Source organism: Tiliqua scincoides, chromosome 10 (assembly GCF_035046505.1).
Source record: "Tiliqua scincoides isolate rTilSci1 chromosome 10, rTilSci1.hap2, whole genome shotgun sequence".
Classification (NCBI taxonomy): Eukaryota; Metazoa; Chordata; class Lepidosauria; order Squamata; family Scincidae; genus Tiliqua; species Tiliqua scincoides.
In genome coordinates this window covers 8,675,943-8,696,196 of record NC_089830.1, presented here as the reverse complement: position 1 = coordinate 8,696,196, position 20,254 = coordinate 8,675,943, and the positions used below count along the sequence as shown (strand labels likewise).

General features: G+C 48.2%; 1 protein-coding gene across 5 annotated transcripts in view; it reads left to right on the top strand.

Moving 5' to 3' along the window:
- Positions 1 to 19,242, top strand: part of EPHA10 (EPH receptor A10) — a 47,390-nt gene extending 28,148 nt beyond the window's left edge. Inside the window, exons 6-17 of one of the 5 annotated variants that reach the window (XM_066638466.1) lie at positions 1,183 to 1,355; positions 3,840 to 3,856; positions 4,649 to 4,760; positions 7,766 to 7,821; positions 9,628 to 9,753; positions 12,503 to 12,688; positions 15,311 to 15,372; positions 15,482 to 15,685; positions 17,470 to 17,619; positions 17,790 to 17,983; positions 18,644 to 18,781; positions 19,128 to 19,242. In XM_066638466.1, the coding sequence (XP_066494563.1) occupies positions 1,183 to 1,355; positions 3,840 to 3,856; positions 4,649 to 4,760; positions 7,766 to 7,821; positions 9,628 to 9,753; positions 12,503 to 12,688; positions 15,311 to 15,372; positions 15,482 to 15,685; positions 17,470 to 17,619; positions 17,790 to 17,983; positions 18,644 to 18,781; positions 19,128 to 19,242 (1,533 nt within the window). Of the gene's footprint in view, positions 1 to 1,182; positions 1,356 to 3,839; positions 3,857 to 4,648; positions 4,761 to 7,765; positions 7,832 to 9,627; positions 9,754 to 12,502; positions 12,689 to 15,310; positions 15,373 to 15,481; positions 15,686 to 17,469; positions 17,620 to 17,789; positions 17,984 to 18,594; positions 18,782 to 19,127 lie in introns of all 5 variants that reach the window. The other 4 variants (XM_066638465.1, XM_066638469.1, XM_066638468.1 and 1 more) reach the window with 4 other exon arrangements.
- The last annotated feature ends 1,012 nt before the right edge of the window (positions 19,243 to 20,254 follow it).

Sequence of the window (20,254 nt, the reverse complement as noted above, 5' to 3'; positions counted from 1 at the left end):
GCGATTGCATCAAGGTGACTCTTACATATTTTGAGTCATTTTTGTGCGAACAGAAGCTTTCTTTCCTAGAATCTCCATCATGTAATGTGGTTCTATAGCAGTGGAAGTGATCTTCTTAGGCAAATTTCTTCCTGTTCAGAACTTGGGGAAAGTGGGGAGCAGTCTGGTGCTCAGACGTTCCCCATTTCGATGTTGAGCTGTGGGCCATTCATTTTTCTTGGTGATGTCCAGGGGAACATCACCACCTAACAGGGTGTCTCTCGCCAGGCAGCCAGGGATTCAATTTTTGTTTGATTCTGGCCAAAGCTCAGTCCATTATATCTCGGTGCCTGAGCTGCTATGCCAAATGCTACCCTCCCCTTACTGCCCTGCCGCCACCTCTGCTACTCCTCCTCCTGTTTCCTGAATTTGAATAGGAAGAAGGGGATGGAGTGGAAGAAGAGGGAGGAGAGGAGAGTGATGGGCTAGAGCAGTGGTCCCAAACTTACCAGTGTCACAGTGCCCCCATAGCCTCCTCTTCTCACTCAACCAGGTGCTGCCATCTTGGATCTCATTCAATCTTGTGAGTTCCATGATGGTGACACCCAAATCTTGTGAGATTCAAGATGGTGCACAATCACAAGATCCAAAATGGTGACACCCAAATCTCACAAGATTTGGGCACCACCATCATGGAACTTGCAGGATTTCATGCGGCACTTGGAAGAGCCAGTAGGAGAGGTGACAGGGGACATCCCACAGTGTCTCTGTGAGTGTATTGTGGTGCCCTCAGGTGCCGCAGGGCACAGTTTGGGAACCGCAGAGCTAGAGCATCAGATGTGGACATGGGTGGATGGTTAGAGGCAGGTGGTCTCCCTCTACGAATTCTCTGCCTGATGTGACTGCCTCAGTTGGCCTTGTGAATTGGTGGGGCTGACCCTAGCACACCCATTTCTGATGAAGAAATTTCATTCTGTGTGATGCCTCAGATTGAGCATCTTGAGAGGATATGTTGGGAGGGGAGCTTGACAATGCTTAGGTATGCTTGAGTACCAACTCCCAGCAAGGCCTCATTAAGGACCTCCTCCCTTCTTAGCTACCTATTCTAAGGCAATAAAACCAGATAGATTAATGAACTGGTCACTTCTTATGAGACTTGTGGAGAAGTTCTCCCTTTCATTTGAATCTCTGGTTGTTTTGTAGGACCAGAAAGATGAAAGCTACTCCACTGTAAAGACCACCTCCCCTGCAGTCACCGTGGGCAACCTCAAGCCCAGCACCCTCTATGTGTTCCAGGTTCAGCTACTGTCTTCCACATCCCAGGACCGCAGAAGCTACAGCCCCAGCATTGAGGTGGAAACACTGGGGGAGAGTGAGTTTGCTCCAGCAAGACTTGGAAGCGCCCAAAGAGGAGGGCTGCTGTGACAGTCTGTGTAATTACAGTCTGTGCCTTTTACAATCTTTCCTTGGAGAGGGAAGTGACTGGAGGAATGGTCTATGCATGTACTGGTCTAGCCACCTGGTAGGAGCTGCTGTTGGGTCTGCAACCCTGAGTAGCTGAAGCTTTCTTTTTATCTATGGCCTTTCCTGTGGCACATCCATCATAAGAACTTTATAATTGCTCTCTCTTGATAGGAACCACCACATGCCCCAGAGCAGCTCACAAGTAAGATGAGGTGGTGATGGCCATCCCTCTATTGTTTGCCACCCACCACCCTCGTAGGTTGTCCCATCTGCAGCATGGAGGGGCAAGAAGAAGAAGAATATATAGGTGATAGGATAATATGCATTGAATTTATACATCAGAGTCCTTTAAAGATGACACTCCTATCTGTCCTTCCCTCTGTCTCTCTCATTTTATGCCACCCTTTCTCCTCCAAAGAGCTAAGGGTGGTGTACTGTTCCCTCCTTTGTCCTCATAACAACCCTGTCCTCACAGGGACAGGGTGAGGCTGGAGGCTGGAGGTGAGGCTGAGAGATAGTGCAAAGTCACCCAGGAAGCTTTGTGACTGGGCAGGGTTTAGAAACGGGATCTTCCAGGTCTAAGTCCAACTCCAGAAGCACTACACCATCCTGGCTCTACTAGGGGTGCTGCTCACCAAGTGAAGGCCTCTGTCGGGTGCCAGAGACCTTGAGGTGCTGTCTAGCATCCTCTTCCTTCCTAGGATCTAGACTGGAGACTTTTTTCGTGCTTGGGAATGAGCCTTGGCTGGAATGTGGTTCCCCAAAGGCTGATGGCTGCTTCCTGCCACCTGTCATTCATCTATTCAAGCAGCTCTGCCTGGCTCCCTGCCCTTTGCCCGGGCTGCTGTCTTTTCCACAGCTTCCGTTTGAAGTATCTCATTTCACCAGCTAACCGGGAGGGAGCTTGGCAAGACGGTCGGGTTTCAGCTTGCTTAATAACCCTGCCCGGCTGGAAATGAAAGCGCTGAGGTGATGGACTCAGTATGAATTTTACAGATTGTGTTTAACGGGGCTTTAAATTGCATCCATTTGCCACACAAGACGGTTTCAGAATGAATTGAATCAAATAAGAAATTTCTTATAGAATGTAGCTGTTTGCAAAAGCCAGAGAGGCAGGTATTAAAGTGTTGAAGGAAAACCACTCGGCAAGCCGTACGTTTTAATATCTCCCCTTCCAAACAGGAGCATGTCCTTAATGCCGCTTAATCGGCGGCAAGGCTGCATGGTGGCGGAAAGCAGACAGTTTGCCGCTTGCCCACACCTCTTCTATCTTGCCCTTTCACCTGATCGCACAGGCTCTTGCTTCCAAAATGGGATTAAAATGTAAATGGCCATAAAGGCAATAAAGAACTGTTGGATATCGGGAGAGGAGTTTTTTTTTTTTCAGAGCTAGAGGAAAATACGTTTGCCTTATCGAAAAGAAAGGAGGCTGGATCTGAAGCCCCCGGACAGCTGTGAATTGAATCTCATGATTGCGTCTGTGGCCTTTTTGCCTGCTATGAATTTGCGCCATTTGAAGCCGATGCTGGAATCCATTACCAGTTCTGCAAGCCCTCAACGGCTTGAGTTGGTCTGTTTGCTGCTGCTGCTGCTGCTGCTGCTGCTGTGTGTGTAGATGTGGGTGTAGAAACTCCTGCCTGGGGTCACTACGGTTTTCGTCACTTGGTGCAAGAGCTCAGTGCGTCACCCCTATGATGGACCCCCTCCCTTTCCAGACCATACAGAATAAATTACAATATTGTATGCAAAACCTAAATGCAGTGGCATCACTAGGGTTGGTGTCACCCCCATTCACTTTATTTTATCAGTACAGGTCACCCAACAAATCAGAAACCAACAAAACAGCAGTGGCCAACTTGATGACCCTCACATAACTGAATAAGGGCTAGTAAGTTCTGATACATGGAATTGAGAGCTGGCTCATACTAACACCTGATTGGTTCCATGCAGTGTCATAATAACACTTCATTGGCTCTCAGAGCAATCAATCTCATTGGTCAGTTTTGAGTTAAGGAAATCCACTTTTTGTTACCTAAGATACTTTCTGGTTAATTGACCATACCATTTGATAGAAAGCAAATATTTCAATGGTTTTGTTTCATTACATTCTGAATGAAATTACATTTCCAATGATATAATACGATGGTCTTATTCATAAATTTCAAAAGGTTTACAAAATTTTAACCACTAGTGGTGTCAACTCCCCCCCCCCCCAGGGTGTCACCCATCCAAGGGTGTCACCTGGTGCAGTCTGCACCCCCCCCCCCGTGACATCACTGTCTGGGACCTCTTCTTGGACCAATAACTATAGCAATGATCTTACACAGATGATTTTGATTGCAAGGTTCAACTTACCTTGGAAGGTGGAGGTGGCTCAGCTTGGCTTAGGGTTACAGAGGCAAATCTTATGCAGGTGGCCAATGCATTCATGGACTCTCACCTCTTCCAGGACTTTGCCTTCTTATTACAGAAAGTCCAGGACAGTCTCATTCTCAATTCACTACATGAGGAAATAGTTAATTTTTCCACCTCTGGCTGAACATCAGGCTTTCCAGGACCTGGATTCTCAGCTTCTCTCTTTCCAACTAGGCCTCAGTTTTAATCTGATCTTGTAAAACAAAAGGGGACAGTCTTGTGTAGCTGTTGACAAGCAAGTGTCCCTTCTGAAGAACCTGAAACCAAAGAAGGGAGTTCATTCAGCAGCATTCCATTCTGTGGTGCTTCAAGGAACACAGAAGGGTTCTACACTGGCCCACTTTAATTTCCACTTCAAGTCCTTTGGCTTATCAGAGAAATGAAACAAATTTGGGCCCAGTTGGTGGAGCTAGGAAAGCCGAGGAGCTTGCTATGGTGGGATGGTGAAGGCCCCATTGGATTCTTTCACTGGGTGCTGAAGAGAACTTGATGAGGCTGGAGGATTTAAAACTGAGACCCGAACTTCTTAAAACCACCCAAAAGTTTACTGGGGGTAGGTGGGTGGGAGGGGAACTTTCTGCATACATTTGTGCAGACAAAGATGCATGCCTAGCCTGGGTGATATGGGAGACGGTCACACTTTGTAATGAAGAGTGGGAGCTGGTGGTGGTGTGCATGACAGCTTTGGCACCACAATTTAGCCCTGGATCAAGAAACATCAGCAGTGCTGTATGCTTAAACCTCGGTTTCCATGACTCTTAACACCAGTCCTTTCTGTCCCCCATCTCAGCTGTAACTGTAGCTTCGAGCGAACAGAGCCCCGTGGTTGTGGTTGTTGTTGTGTCGATCGCTGGGCTGATTGTACTGGTTTCCATGGTACTTGGCATAATGATCTGGCGAAGGTGAGCTTGTCCCCAGTTGCAACACCCCCCCCCCCGTTTTTGCTGAGTGATAAATATATTTTGATCAGATATATTCCATATGAGAAGCTGCTAGAATGTAGTGTTGGTGTCGAGTCCTGCTATCTGGCCCCCTGAAGCAAAACACAGAACCCAGACAAGGGCTCTTTAAGGGTTCTGGCCTCAGCCAAGCACATGTTAAGGCAGTGGTTCCAAAATTCTCAGGGATGGTTTGGGATGCTATATGTGCTTGCAGGGGAGGGGAGGGGAGGGGGCGGTGATGTGATCACCATGATAGCACCACCATTTGGGATTAAAGGGTTTTTAAAAAACTTACCTGGGGGGGTTGCTGTGGCTCTCCGGGGAATCTGTGACCCCCTTCTGCAGGCCTCCCCATGCCTCCAAACTATTATAAAAAGCCATTTCTGGTTTCACGATGAAAACCTACACCCAAGCTGCTTCACCTTTCACCAGCAGCAAGTTGTGTCAGTACAGGGGAGATGGCGATTGTTCCTGCTTGGACATGGGTATTCTCACCCCACTTTGCTCATTCCCAAAACCACCAGCAGGGTGTGTGTGTTTGTGAATGGTAGTGTCTGTCCACACTAGACAGGAGGGTGCTACAATTATGTTCATAGTATTTAGCAAAAAAAAAAAAAAAAAAAAGACCCTGCAAATCAGGCCTGAAAAACTCAGGAGAGGAATGAGGAAACAGAATGCAGTATTTGGATGGGCTGGGTGCCATCTCAGTGCCTTGCAAAATGCACAGAATGTACAGATGAACTAAGGATGGCAATGATCTGGAGTCCTGAAACCCAAAGAGAGCTGGGTTGAGTTGCAGGCCAGAAGAAGTGCCTGTTCTGGCCTCAGCCTCTGAGTCATCTCGAACATGTTCCCAATGTTTTTTCACTTGCGTATTCCTTGGCAGTCCATTTCCATAAATTGTACCCCTCATATTAGCAAACTGTTTGTAATTAATATAGTTGCTGTTATTTTAAATTATGTTTTCAACTAATGATCCATATCTGATAACACAGGCCAACACACATTTTGCTTCCTTAAACGTTACACCAATTCCTGGGTATATTTGGGGTGCCGATTCAAAAATGGCATCCGTTTTACCCTATCACGTCTAGTTTTGGAGACAGAGCATAGCCTCTTTAGTGAATGGTTCAAGCAGCTTCCTCATGAGGAAGTCTACACCATGGCTTCCTCATGGTTAGAGGAAGAGGCTATACCAGGGGTGCTCACACTTTTTTGGCTCGAGAGCTACTTTGAAACCCAGCAAGGCCTGGAGATCTACCAAGAGTTTTTTTTTACAATGTTCACGCCATCATAACATATAACATTTATGTGTACAATGTATGTTGGTGTACCTTGAGCCCCACTGAGTATAACAGGACTTACTCCTGAGTAGACATGCCTAGGATTAGGCTGTGAGGCTGCAATCCTAGCCACACTTACCTGGGAGTAAGGCCCATTGAGTACAATGGGCCTTACTCCCGGCGTTTCCTCCCAGAGGCACCTGAAGGGGGGGGGTCGGCACTCCGCGATCTACTCATTTTGCCTCGCGATCTACCGGTAGATCGCGATCTACCTATTGAGCACCCCTGGGCTATACTGTATAACCAAAACTAGACGTGATAAGGCAAAACGGATGCCATTTTTGGAATCGGCACCCCAAATTCATATCAAACCACCATAAAGTTTGGGAAAAACTTTTCTGACCCTCAATTTTGTAGGCCTGTGTAATTAACAATTTGATGACCAAACACTAGCAGTTGGTGGGGCTTTCACAGTGCCAGGGGTAGGGTTCGGGTTCCTGCCTTGCCTGTTCAAGGGTTCAGGGTATTCTAATACAGACCTGTCTTTTTCCTCCATTTTTAAATTCTTTTTTGAGTACCCCTGGAGGTCCTGGCAAGTACCCCTTGGGGTACACGTACCCCAGGTTGGGAATCACTGGTCCAGAACATTTGTTCCCCAACATTTTATTACTGGGAACCACTTTTTAAAATGACACTCTCTTGGGACCCACCTAGCTTTACAAGACTAAAAAGAAAAAGTTTTACTTTACCAGCCATTCAAGCCTCTGTTTTTATCCTTGTTACCATGGTGGGGGATGGGGACCACCTTCTAGAGCAGTGTTTCTCAAACTGTGAGTCATGACCCACTAGCTGGGTCGCAAGCCAGTTTCAGGTGGGTCCCCATTCATTTCAATATTTTATTTTTCATATATTTGACTTGATGCTTCCATAATATGTTACTGCATTTGGGGAAATTTTACTGACCTGGACTTTTAACAAGCTACTCTGTATATTCTTTTAACAATAATAGTCAATGGGACTTACTCCTGGGTAAGTGTGGGTTGCAGCCTAGGATTGTTAAAAATTTTCATCAGCAGGATGATGTCACTTCTGGTCATGACATCACTTCAGGCGGGTCCTGACAGATTCTCATTCTAGACAGCAGGTCCCAGTCCTAAATGTGTGAGAGCCAGTGTTCTAGAGTATTTGTAGAGCTCCACATTCATTGGATTGGAACCATTCTGGTGGCTTGCATTCCCCTTCGCCTGGCCTTTGATAAGAGGTGAAGCCTACTCATGAGTAAATGGACACGCATGGCTCAGCTTCACTTTCTATAGGGCTCAGTATATTTTTCTTGTCAGCTTGGAGGAGGGGGGATTTTGTTGAGGCCTGAGTTCATTGGATCAGGACCATTCTGGTGACCTTGCATGTCCTTGGGCCTACCCTATGAAGTGGACCAAGGCACGTTTGCTTACTCATGAGTAAATGCGCATGTGCTGCTCCATTTCAGTTTCCATAGGGTTCAATACATTTCCCTTGTCGGCTACCAGTTTGTCAGTTTTGCAATCCACCAAAAATTGGGTCGTGACCCACTGGTGGGTCCTGACTCACAGTTTGGGAACCACTGGTCTAGAGGCGTGCACTGGGCTTAGAGTTGATGACCTGTTTGCTAAGGCCTAATGTGGGGGTTCATTCTTATTGCAGGCAGTGTGGATACAGCAAGGCCAGCCAGGATGGAGATGAGGAGCTCTACTTCCATTGTGAGTGGAGGTTGTGGGAGGGTTCTCTTCCCCTTTCCCTGTCCTGAAGTTATAAACAAAAGGACACCTTTCTCAGCAGAGGCTTCCTCCAGTAGTGCTTGTCTCTGAGAAGGCCAATTCAGCACAGTGAGGGGACAGCAGCCTCTCTCTCAGAGTTTCAGCAGCTAGCTTGGCACCCCCCCCCCCAACCTTCCTGCAGGCATTGCCCCGGATGACTGGGGAGGTCAGCAACATAAAGCAGTTAGTGGCGATGCTTCTGCTTCCCAGGTGCAATGCCTGTCAGCTCTTCTCCCTCCCTGGCTTGGACACATCTCAAGCAGGGAAGATGATTTAGCAGACCATGGCGGTCGGGGGAAATTCAGATGTCAAGAATGATGAGCACATTTCATCCACCTGCTCTTTTAAGGCCTCTTCCTCTCCCTGGAGTGTCTCCAAGGCAGCCGGATCCTGGCTTATGTTGCCAGCAGGGCTCTGCTTTCATATCCCTCTTTCTCTGTGCAATCTTTGATGACTTCCGAGCTGCAGCGAGCAGCTTTGGCGTGCGGAGTGGAGAGAGATGGCAGATGGTCCCCTACTAGTGCCATGGAAAAAGTGGGAGGGGTTTTCCTGGTTCTTCAGCCTCGGTCCAGAAGTCTTGTCACCCTTGGCTCCTGTGAGTCAACTGCAGGTTGCTGCTGTTCCCAGTCTGCATATTCTGCACTGTACATAAGCTCACTAATGTAATATGAAGGCTAAGGTGCAGAAAGCAAAAGAGCAAACAGACTAGAGAAATACAATAGATTTGGCTTGGATCCCACAGCCTATCTCACCTCCAGAGCAAACAGAAGGGTACATATCTATAGGAGCCATGCCCAGCCCTTGAGACATAGCAAAGCTGGCTTTCTTCTTCTTGGGAGATGGGTGGAAACAGCCAGGGAGTCCCTATCACATTCCAGACCAGCTCAGAGTGTCCAGTTTAGAAAATTGGAGCTATTTTTAGTTTGAGCAACCAAGACTAGGTTAGACCAATGGCATTATTTCTTGCCTCTCCTAAAGCTTCCTTTTCCTAAAGCTATACCCAGTGTGAATTGGATATTGAAGTGTCCAGGGGCAAAGGATGTAAAATATCTTCCTACAGAAACTCACAAGTGTGAACTCAAAGCAAGTGGTATAACTTACATTACTTTGGGTCAAACTAATATGACTTTAATCATGTCAGTGGCTCTGGCACCCACACACACACACCCTTGGGGGAGGGGTTTCTGGTCCAGCTCAGAACCACAGTTAAAGTACCCCCTCCCTGGTCCTGATTCCAAATCAGGCAGAGTGGGTGGGTGGGATTCTCAACAGTTGAACACGCCAGGCCAAAATAATGTGATTAAAGGCATATTCAGTCTTATCTATCAAAGCAAGGACTCTAAATTTAATATCTGTTGATGTGCACAGCAGAGACATTGTTCAAGTAAGGAAAGAAAGATGTTCAGTTAAGCTGACTGTATCTTTTTGCTACCACAAAGTGGTGTGTTCTTTTCTGAACTGGGTGGATCAGCCTGTGGCTGCCAAGTCTTTCTTTGCATCAGCTAAGATATTTTTAACAGATTAGGTCACAATCCTTTTTATCTTGGGGCAGACAACAATGGGGTTGGACATGAAAGTCTGGCTTCCGTGACAGAGGAGACGTTTAGGAACAAGAGGGGCCAAAAGCTTTGTCTGTCTCAGATTCTGCTGGGGGGGGGTTCACTTCTCGATCCTGCTGGGAGGGGGGTATTGCTGCTCTGCAACTGGCTCAGAGTCCTCATTGCTGTCCTTTTGTTTCTCCCACTGCAGTCAAGATTCCAACCCGTAGAACATTCATGGACCCAGAGACCTGTGAAGACCCCCTGCAAGCTGTGTACCTCTTTGTCAAAGAACTGGATAACTCCAGTGTCAAGATTGAAAGGATCATTGGGACAGGTGAGTGCTGACCATCAGTGTTTCTTGCCCTTAGGGAGCCTCTCAGAGCTTGCAAGCTGAAGATTGACTTCCAGAAGCAGCAAGGAGGCAGGGAGGACAATGACTGCCTTTCTTTCCTATTCCTTCTCTCACCTTGTCAGTTCAGCATGCCTGCCCGGGAATCAGATGCACACCAGCCAGGAGCCCCTTGGACCAGTAGATGTCACAGCGTTTGCTGCTGCCAGGAGTTCCAAGGCCTTATTGTCTTTTGACTGCAAAAGTGAAGGAGAAAGACTGGCTGACCTCTGACACTGATCAGGGAAAGAAGGGCTGTTGGGTCTGTCCCAACATCCCACCTCTGTCTACCCAAGAATACAGTGGACCCTTAGTATTGGGTGATCTGTTTCAGGACCACCACCCTGTGGATACTGCATTTTGCGGATAATGACATCCTCCAGAGGGGGCGGTGGCAGGTAGCACTGCAATTCCATACCTGCAGGCTGTTCCCAGCCCTCCAGAGGTCACACATGGCCTCCCCACACCTCAGAATACCTCCTGGACGCAACTGGAAGCTACTTCTGAGGCCCTCCAGCCACAGGCTCAGCATCCACAGATGCTAACCCCATGCATTACATTACCCACTGTTACCTGCAAGGGAAGATGATGAGCCTGACCTCAACTAGACAGAATACCCTGTTGACAGCTGCTCACGTCTTTTCTGGCCTTGCCAAATTGATACTCCCCCATATCTTTTCCCTTCCCTTCACTGTCTTGTCTTTTCAGCTTGTAAGTCTAAGGGCAGTGGGGTCTGCTTCATGTTTTGTTTGATTGTGAACTGCTTTGGGAACTGATGTCTGTCTGAAGAGCAGGATAGAAATATAATTTCCTCCTTCCTGGTAAATCAGAAGCAGCCAGGCTTGCCCTTATTACACTATTGGGGAGCCTCAGGAGGGCAGGGCTTGGATAGAATTTTCTCTTGAAACAATTGCTTGTATCCAAAAAGTTGGGCCACGCCTCTCACTGCTAGGATTGTGCCCTGGCCTTACTTCTGGGAACCAGGTACCTCTTGTTGCATATGCACAAAGAGTACAGACTATTTGTGATTGTTGTCCTATTATAGGAGTGGCCAAACTTACTTATGGAAGAGTTGTCTGCTCACCATGAACATTAAACTGATGTCTTAATCCAGTGAATTATCAGTTTATACCTAGTAATAATGCTTGCACCTTTCTTACAGTCAGTTCTCTTTATATGCAAATTCACTATCTGCGAATTTGCTTATCTTCGAGGGGCAGAATTGCCACCTTCCTTTCATTATCTGTGACTTCTCATTTTCTGTAAAGTCTGTGCCAATGCGGGGGGGGGGCTCAGCACAGCTGCAGGTAGGCAGGCTGGTGGGGACAATAGAGGTTGCGAGAGGAGAAGAGTTAGTGGTCTCCTTGTGAGCAGAAGGAAGCCCCGTTGCTATGCAAGGGGGAGAGGAAGAGACAGTATACAGCACTATATATAGCAGAAGGGAGAGAGGGTTGCAGTAATTGTGTCCAACCAATTATACTCATTTTTTAGTAAATTGTCTGGATTGGGTCAATTTTCCGCATTGAATGGGCATTGGGATTGGCACCTGGAGAATCGCTGGACACATTTGTGTCCACTTCTAGACTTGCCCCACCTCTTGGGGACTCCAGCTGAACCTTCACAACCCAGGCAATGATGAGAGGCTGATGATGAGAGGCTCTGGATGACCACTTGAGGACTGTTCTGGGGCTGGGCAAGCCCAGGAAAGGAGCCAAGTGACAGGTGGAGGAGGAAGAAGGGTGAAGCAACCCCCTCCCCACTGCTGAACTCTGGGGTTTCACGGGCCAGCAAGCTTCAATGAGGGTTAGACAGCACAGAGGAGGAAACTTCAGGTGTTGATGAGCCCTTACTATCACCCAGCCCCATAGACTTTAAGTAAAGATTCAGGTTCATAAAGTTAATAGAGTGTATGGTGAAGAGGGCTCCCTGGAACCAAACCCCATTTCCCCCATAGGCTCACTGATTCGGTATCCGCTAATTCAAGTTTTCATCCACTAGCTTTTCCAGGAACCTAACTCATTAACCTTGCAGATAATGAGAACTGACTGTATTTACCTTTATATTACTTGTGATGCAAAAAGGAGCTCGGTCAACATTATTTCTGAGAGCCACATAGTTACCTGCTTCCTGTTAGCGTTTGATCTAGTCTCTTCAAGCATTCAGGTTGCCTGTGGCCTGCCTCCACATCACGCTGTAAGCTTTTGTGCTTATACCGACCTGTGAAGGGAAGGATATTTTCACATCCGTAAGCAAATAAACAACGTTAATAGATGCACAGGGGACGTGGGGGAGGCACAGAGATAGGGGTTCCCCTGTATTCCCATTTCCACGGAAGTGAGGGCCCCTCTGCAGATACTTGTCCCTAGGGGAAAGAAGACAGGAGGGGGGCTCCCATCACGGAGGGGGGCTCATTATAGAAGGGAACAGATCTCCCAAAACAGCAGTGCTCTGCCTCTCCTCATCAAATGCTCTCATCAAATGCACTGTGAAAACCTTGATTCATCAATTCTTCTTCACTTCTAAAACATTTTGCCCAAGAGAATCTTGTGCGGGAAGGTGGGAGGAGCTGAGGAGGACCACACCTTGGTTAATGGTCCCCTTTCTTCTATGAGAATCAGTCCTCTTGCCACATTCTTGCCTTTTTTAATATACAGCATCAGATACTTGGGTTTTAACCCCTCTCCCTTTTGTCCAGGAGAATTCGGAGAGGTCTGCCAAGGATGCCTGAAACTGCCCAGCAAGCGAGAGCTGCCCGTGGCCATTAAGACCCTGCACATGGGCTACTCAGAGAAGCAGAAGCGCACCTTCCTCAGGGAGGCCAGCACCATGGGGCAGTTCGACCACTCCAACATCCTGCGGCTGGAGGGAGTCATTACCAGAGGTACATTCGGCAGACTCTGCCCCTTGGAGAGTATGAGTTTGGTGCCCTCTTAGGCAGGGTCTCTGAGAGGAATTTTATCAGGGGGTACAAAGTTTCTTTTGGGCCCCTTTGCAAAGGGGGAGGGGTGAAACAGATCGGGGGGGAGAGTGGTGATGGGCGAGCAGAATAGGGGCAGGGAGGGGCAAAACAGTTGGGAGGAGGGTAGAGACAGCTAGAAAAGTCTTTGGAGCCCATGTCTACCAACCCATGTGGCATCAGTAGTATCGCCAACATCTCTAGTTGTGGTAGTGTTGCCAGCATGCCCTGTGGGCGACAAGTCTGAGTAGATAGGAAATTGTGAGATCTCAGGAAATTTCTGGGCCCACTTCTTTGGCTCCTGGGCCCCTTTTTGACCCTGGGCCTGGGTACAAATTACCCCCTTAACCCCCCTCTCCTAGGCCCTGCTCTTAGAATGCACAGCATAGACTAGCCGGTGCCTTGGATCTGGGGATGCCAGGATTAAGGACCTCCAGATTCTCTTTCCCCGCCTCCACACCATGCAAGGGACCATTGACTTTTGCACAGAGGAAGGAGGCACCAATACTGCACTTGATGTTCCAGGCACATCCTTCCCTACTGTAAAGTCCTGTAAAAAGCAGTTGGAGGAACACTCTGCCTTAATGCTGTGCTTGCCTCAGATTGCAAGACAGCACAGGTGGCTCTGTTAGGTGGGTTGTTAACACAGCGGGGGGAGGGAAGGGCATTGCATTCTGAGCAAGAGTGGTCCAGGCAAGCAGCCCCCCTATTGCCGCACTCCTTTTCTTTCTCGATCAATAGTCATTAAGTGACTTCAGCATGATTACACACTTATTTGTGGCCAGCAAACCAAAAACAGCAGCTGCCTGGCCTGATTTCCAGGGCTGCAGCTCTGCCTAATTGACTCGGTGATTTAAGGCAATTCGAGGAAAGTGATTTGTCCTATGAAAAGGCTGGAAGTATACGGATTGTTTTTTCTTAATTGCTCGCTGTGGAGTTTTGCCGTGTTAATGCAGGGAGCTGATCTGGCAGTGTTGTTTAGGAATCCGATTATCCCTTCAGAGCCTCTGGGACTCGGCTCCTTTTGCGTGTCTCTTCCAATGACTTGAGCTCAAATACTTAATAGAAATTCTGTAAGGGTTGCTTGCAATACCACAATGATGTGAATCCCCAGCCCCCTAGCAGGTGTGCTCCTGCTCAGGAATACAGCTAGCCTGATTGGGGAGCAGGAGAGAAAAGGGGGCACCTTTTTTCCTTTCTCCCTCCCTTGAGACCTTCTTCTGCTGCACTGTATTAGGGGGTCAGGACTAGAACCCACTGCCAACTGTGAATCGGAGTATTTTTATTGCTGTGCAAGGGAAGGGTGGGGAGAGTCTGAAGAACAGGAAAGAGAAATAAGTGCCCCTTTTCCTCGTCTACCTCCTGTTACATCCTTATAAATAAATGGAAGGGAAAGACTTAAAAAAAAATCTTGCGGCACATACTTTCCCGCTTCACTGCAAGGTCCTTTCAATGAGCAGTGGCGTAGCTAGAGGGGGTGCAAAACACTAAGTTTTGCAGGGAGCTGCACTGCAACATGCATGCAACCCCCCCACCCCCCCCCCCCGAGCCATTCTGGGCAATGGAAGAAAAAGAGAATGCCTCCAATTTACCCTCACTTCTGGGTAAAATGCATGCTTGCATGCTATGCCACTGACTATAAGCAGTTAGAGACTTAAGCAGGCTGGTTCTTTGCTCTCTATTTTCTTAACTTTTTTTTTTTTAAACAGACACAGTAGGTTCGCAGTATTGTCTTGGGGTTCATTCTCCAACTCCTCACAGATACTGAAATCCGTGGATAATGAAATCCGTGTAGTCGGACCTCACAAGAGCTCTAGACACAAACAGAAGTGCCTTCTCAGTGTGTCCAGAGGTCTTCTGAAGTGTGGTCTCAACAAACTAAGATCTTCTGAGGTCAACCTCCTTGCACCTCAGCAGGTCTGCCAAAGCTTTCAGAAAAACACTTCTGGTTTAGCAAAAAACTAGAAGTGCCTTTCTGAAGACTCTGGCAGGCCTTCTGAGGCACAGGGAGGCCCCCCATGCAATCTCTGGTTGTGTCCAGGAGGTCCTCTGAGGTTCTCTATCACAGGCTTCTGATCCGCGGTGAGTCAATCTGCAGATGATGAGGAATGACCTGTATTTCAGTATTCTTTTTTTGTGGTTTCTGCACAGTCACACATAATAAGTTCTGCATATACACAGAGTTATCTTCTGAAGCTTCCAGATCCTTGACGGTTAGGGTGTTTCAACAGTGGAACAGTTTGCCAAGGGAGGTAGTGGATTCTCCCTCACTGGAGACCTTCAAGCAGAGGCTCAACAGGGACCTGCTAGAGAGGCTCTAGGAGGATTTCCTACTACAGGCAGGGGGTGGGACTACATGACCTTGTAGGTACTTCCAATTTTATGATTCTATAAGTATGGCATCAATGGAACTGTCTGCAAGCAGAGGCTTATAAGGGGAGCATAAGAATCATTGTGATCAGACACAACAGACAGAGCCAGGGGAGACCTACTTTCAAGGACGTTGAGTGCTTTCAAGAGAGATCTTATTCTTGTTTCTCTGTGTAGGGAACACAATGATGACTGTGATGGAGTACATGGGGAATGGGGTGCTGGATTCTTTCCTGAGGGTGAGTGCCTTTCATGGATAATAGGGTGGGAGGCCTGCAGCATGTCCTGTTTTTTATAGCCCGTATCAGCCCCCTTGGCAATATGTCTCCTCTTCCTCTTGCCTTGCAGAAGCATGAGGGGCAGCTTGCAGCTTCCCAGCTACTTGGCATGCTGCACGGGATTGCCTCTGGAATGAAGTATCTGACAGAGATGAGCTACATCCACAAGAATCTGACAGCCCACAAGGTTCTAGTGAATGGGAACCTCCTCTGCAAAATATCCGGCTTCCGGCCATGTGAGGATGGGAAGATGGAGATGGTCTTCAGCACACTGGTAAGTATTTGGAACAGAGCTAGCTCAAGTACTACCAGTGGTATGAGTACCACTGGTTGAGAAACTTTGCCATACAGAAACCAGTTGAAAAAGGGCCTGTTAGCTGGGTATCAGAGGTAAAGCACTGGCAACAGTGTAACTTCTCTGGGTACCAGAGGGTATCTGGGTATCTCTGGTTTCTTTGCTGCCAGCACAAATAAACAAAACCTCTATTTTATATTTATATGGATTGGAGAACAGGCAGACAGCTTTAAACACTCATCACTCCACAGCGGTGTTGTTCTCTGAGAGTGTAAACTAGAGAATGAACAAATGCAGGTCAACTTGGGTGCAGTGTGTTCTTGTACATCCCCCTTCTCAAGGTCTTGCCCCTTGCCTGCTGCTCTCTCATAAGAACATAAGAAGAGCCCCGCTGGATCAGGCCAAAGGCCCATCTAATCCATCTAATCCAGCTTCCTGTGTCTCACAGTGTCACCTGCATTCTGGTGCCCTCCCTTGCATCTGGCATCCTGAGGTAGACTACTTTTAAAATCAGGAGTTGCATATACCCATCATAGCTTGTAACCTGTGATGGACTTTTCCAATATTTTTATTTATTTTTCACATTTTATAGTGCACTTCTTCCAAAGAGCTCAGGGCGGTGTACACAGCTGCTCCCCTCCTTTTTGTCACTCTGTGAGTTAGGTGAGGCTAAGAGAAAGTGACTGGCCCAAGGTCACCCAGGAAGCTTCATGACTGAGGGGGGATTTGAACCTGGATTTTCCAGGTCTAAGTCCACCTCCCAAACCACTACACCAGGGTGGCGCTCATTTTCCTGTTCAATTCCTTTTTAAAGGCATCTGTGGCAAAGAGTTCCGCAGACTAATTACACACTTTGTCTGTCCCAACTCTCCCAACACTCAATGTTAGTGGAAGGCACTGACTGACCTGCTTTGATTTTGTAGTGACACTGAGTAGATATGATTACCTCAATTTCTCAGTTCAGTTGGCACTTGAGTGGTCCAAGTATAATTTTTGTGAAACTAAAGACTGCAGCCATCGCTTAGATCTCAGAGGTTTGACATGATACCTTACAGGTACTATTTGGTTAAATGTTTGGGAGCAGCTGGATAAAGTCATCTGAAGGAAGTCAACTAGCCAAAATTTTTTAAATCTTAGTATTTTTTAAATAATACATCATTTTATATGTCATTCAATGCATAACTTCATGCAGAGTGCATTGAAACAATCCCTGTTGGAATATCTCTATTCTATCAAAAGTTATAGCCAAAAAAACAGTGGGAGGGGCTATGGTGCCATCACCCCACCCACTGACCGGGGTTGCCCCACCCACTGCACAGGAGGAGGTTCACCATGGGGGTGATGCGCTGACCTCCCACACCGGGTGACACAAACTACTGCTGTCCAGCTACTGTGGTGTTCTCTGTGCAAACAACATATGGATTGTGCTGGGCAGGCTTGCTTGTGCATTGCTTGTTATTCCTTGCCATACCACCCATGGTTCTGCCAGGAGAAGCTAACCATCACCTGAATATTCCAGAACTTCCCTTCTCTCCACCCCTTGAACTGCTGATTGGGTCACCCCTGATTGGGTCACCAGTTCATTCCCAATCAGTTTGGGCAGAGTTTTCCCTTAGCAATCAAGCTTTAGATTTCGGCCATCTTTCCAGCAACAGGAGAGCAGGGCAGTGGGGACAGACAAGGTCAGCATGTGTGTGCGAATGATGTTCCTGGTCCTTCTGTACTTGAAAGCTCCATGTCTTCCTTTCTTTGTGCATGTCTAGGGTGGCAAAAGTTTGGCGCTGTGGATGGCACCAGAGACAGTCCAGTACCGCCGCTTCAGCTCAGCCAGTGATGTATGGAGCTTTGGCATTGTCATGTGGGAGGTGATGTCCTATGGAGAGAGGCCTTACTGGGACATGTCCAACCAGGACGTAAGTGGCTGTGGAGAAGGGAAAAAGGGGGGATCTCAATAAAACTGGGCAGGCAATAACTCCATGAACTCCACCATTGAAGGAGGAGCAGACCATGTTTTCTGCAAAGACCACCAGTGAGGGGCCGTGCCCTGCTTTTCTTCATGGTGGTGCATCCGTTCTGCTTCCAGGTACTGAGGGCCATTGAGGACGGCTTTCGGCTCCCTGCACCTGCAAACTGCCAGCCAGCCTTGCACCAGCTCATGTTGGGTTGCTGGCAGAAAGACTGTAGTGAGCGACCCAAGTTCTCACAGGTCCACAATATCCTTGGCAAGATGCTCCAGAATCCTGAACCATTGACAGGCACAGCCTTCAGCTATACTAGGTGACTGTTTCTGTTTAACCCCTCCCCCTTACTCCATCCCTGCTGTTTTTGGATACGGCCATTTCACCCATCTCAAGCTCCAGAGTCAAGGAGGTCAGAGTGCCAGGCAATGAACCTCCTTGTCCAAAGCAGTGCCCGATGGTTGACTGCTGCTTGACTTTCCTGCAAAGAAGGTCTTGGTGAGATGTGATAGTCTATAGCAGCGGTTCTCAAACTTTTCAGTCTCTGGAGCCCTTTACACTCCAGAAAGGAGGCTTGGGGAGCCCTGCCCATGCACAGAGTCTAGGGAAGCCCCAGGATGCTGGTATATGTGTGACGTGACGTAGAATTGAGCCCAATACCAGTGAAGGAGGGAAACAGGCAACAGGAGGCAACAGGAGGGAAATGAGAAAGGAGAGCCATGCTCATGGCGGGAGGCGGGAAGGACAGAGGAGCAAACCAGGCAGGGGGCAGCCACTGAATTGTATGCTTGGGATGTCCCAAATGGGGTCTTGGGGAGCCCCAAGGCTCCTGGAAGCACACTTTGAGAAATGCTGGTCTAGCGCTGAGGATGAGGAGGAGGGATGGGGTTGCTCAGCGGTGATTAAGGCATTTGAGATTTCTTGCTCTGTCACCTAACAGCTCCTCTCTCTCTGCTGCCAGGACTCTCAACTCTAACAGCCCACTCTCTGAATGCACTTTCCCTTCCTTCAGCTCCGTGGGGGAGTGGCTGGATGCCATAGACATGAGCAGGTATAAGGATAGCTTTGTTGCAGCTGGATACTGCTACCTGGATTCCGTGGCCAGGATGACAGTTCAGTGAGTGAACCTTCTCTTCCCTGGCCCCCTTCCCCAAGAGTCTGCTGCTTGCTACAGATTGCAGGGCCTCTCTCATGGATCAGAGGAATATGGGAGGCAGGACTGGCTGACTGGCTTTGGCTGCAGCTTCAGACTCACTCTGGGATTAGATTTGCTGCTCTTACTAATAAAAGGCTTGGTTACTATATGGGCAGCTTTGTGGCTTCTGTTGGATGTAGTTCCACATCTTCCAAGCCATTGTTTGCCCATTTAAATCTGGCCATCCCAGTGCTGGTAGTTCGTTTGGTGTAGGTGAGCTACCTTGATAACACTGTCTGGGGTGGGGGGGTGGATTCCTCTCTTCCAGGGATATCCTGAGCCTGGGGATCACCTCACTGGAGCACCAGAAGATCATCCTGAGTGGGATCCAAGCGCTGCGAGCTCAGGTGATTCAGATGCATGGCCGCGGAGTGCAGGTGTGACAGCTGCCGAGCTGGATCTGTCCCCACCACACTGATCTGAACTGTGGCAGGAGCCAATAGCAAAGTCTCACTCTGGCCCTTAATGGGGCTCTGTCTCTTAAGACTTTCCCCAAGAGAGTGGAACAAAGGCGACCGTGTTCTGGAGCAGAGAAGTCAAGAACCCCCTTCCCCCTTCAAGGGGAGGCCCAGAGCAACCCACTAGTAGCAGCCTGGAGAGTACAGTATCTTTTTTTATGACCTCTCCCCATCCATTCACCTCTGTTGTACTTTGGAGGAGCAGCTGAGCTTTTGGTGCTAGTAAAGCAGGAGCCCAGTACCACATTTTCACCAATCACTGGGACTTGACAAAACTGTCCTAGCAGGTTTTCATGGTTAACTGGGCTTCTTTTTCCCAAACCGGCTCCTTTACCCAGCCTTTCCTCACTTCTGCCACCTGCTGCAGGTGAGATGAAAGACCAGAAGATCCCCAAAGGATATCCACTTCTTCGAGAAGTGAAATCTGACACTCCCGTCCTTCTGCTTAAGGCAGATAATGTCAGTAGGGAGCAAGATGACACACAACTGACATAGAGGAAAAGGGTTAAATTCAAGGGCTTGGACTACCTTGATGGTGCTGCTATTGTGCCCTCCTGGTCCAAAATGCTCTCTCACCACTGTTCTATGCACAGCTGGCAAGAACGAGTTCAAGGGCAGAGAGAGCCCCATGCTGCCACCCTCTCCTAGGTGCTCTGTTTTCATGGATAAAGGAGTTGAGAGGTTGTGGGCTGCCCACTTTGCTGAGCTGCAGCCCAAGTGGCACTCTACCCACTGGACTGCTGGGTGCCAAATGCCTTCCACCTTTGCAGTTGGTTCTGCATTGATCTCCGACGCCTTCAGCCACGGAATCCTTTCCTCCAGTTCCCATCACTAATATGGGTCATCTCCTGTCTCCTCAAGCAGTCCTTGCAAGACCACAGGAAAACTCTTAATGGGTTTCTGGACATGGCAAAGTTAGAGGAATTAACTGGCACCC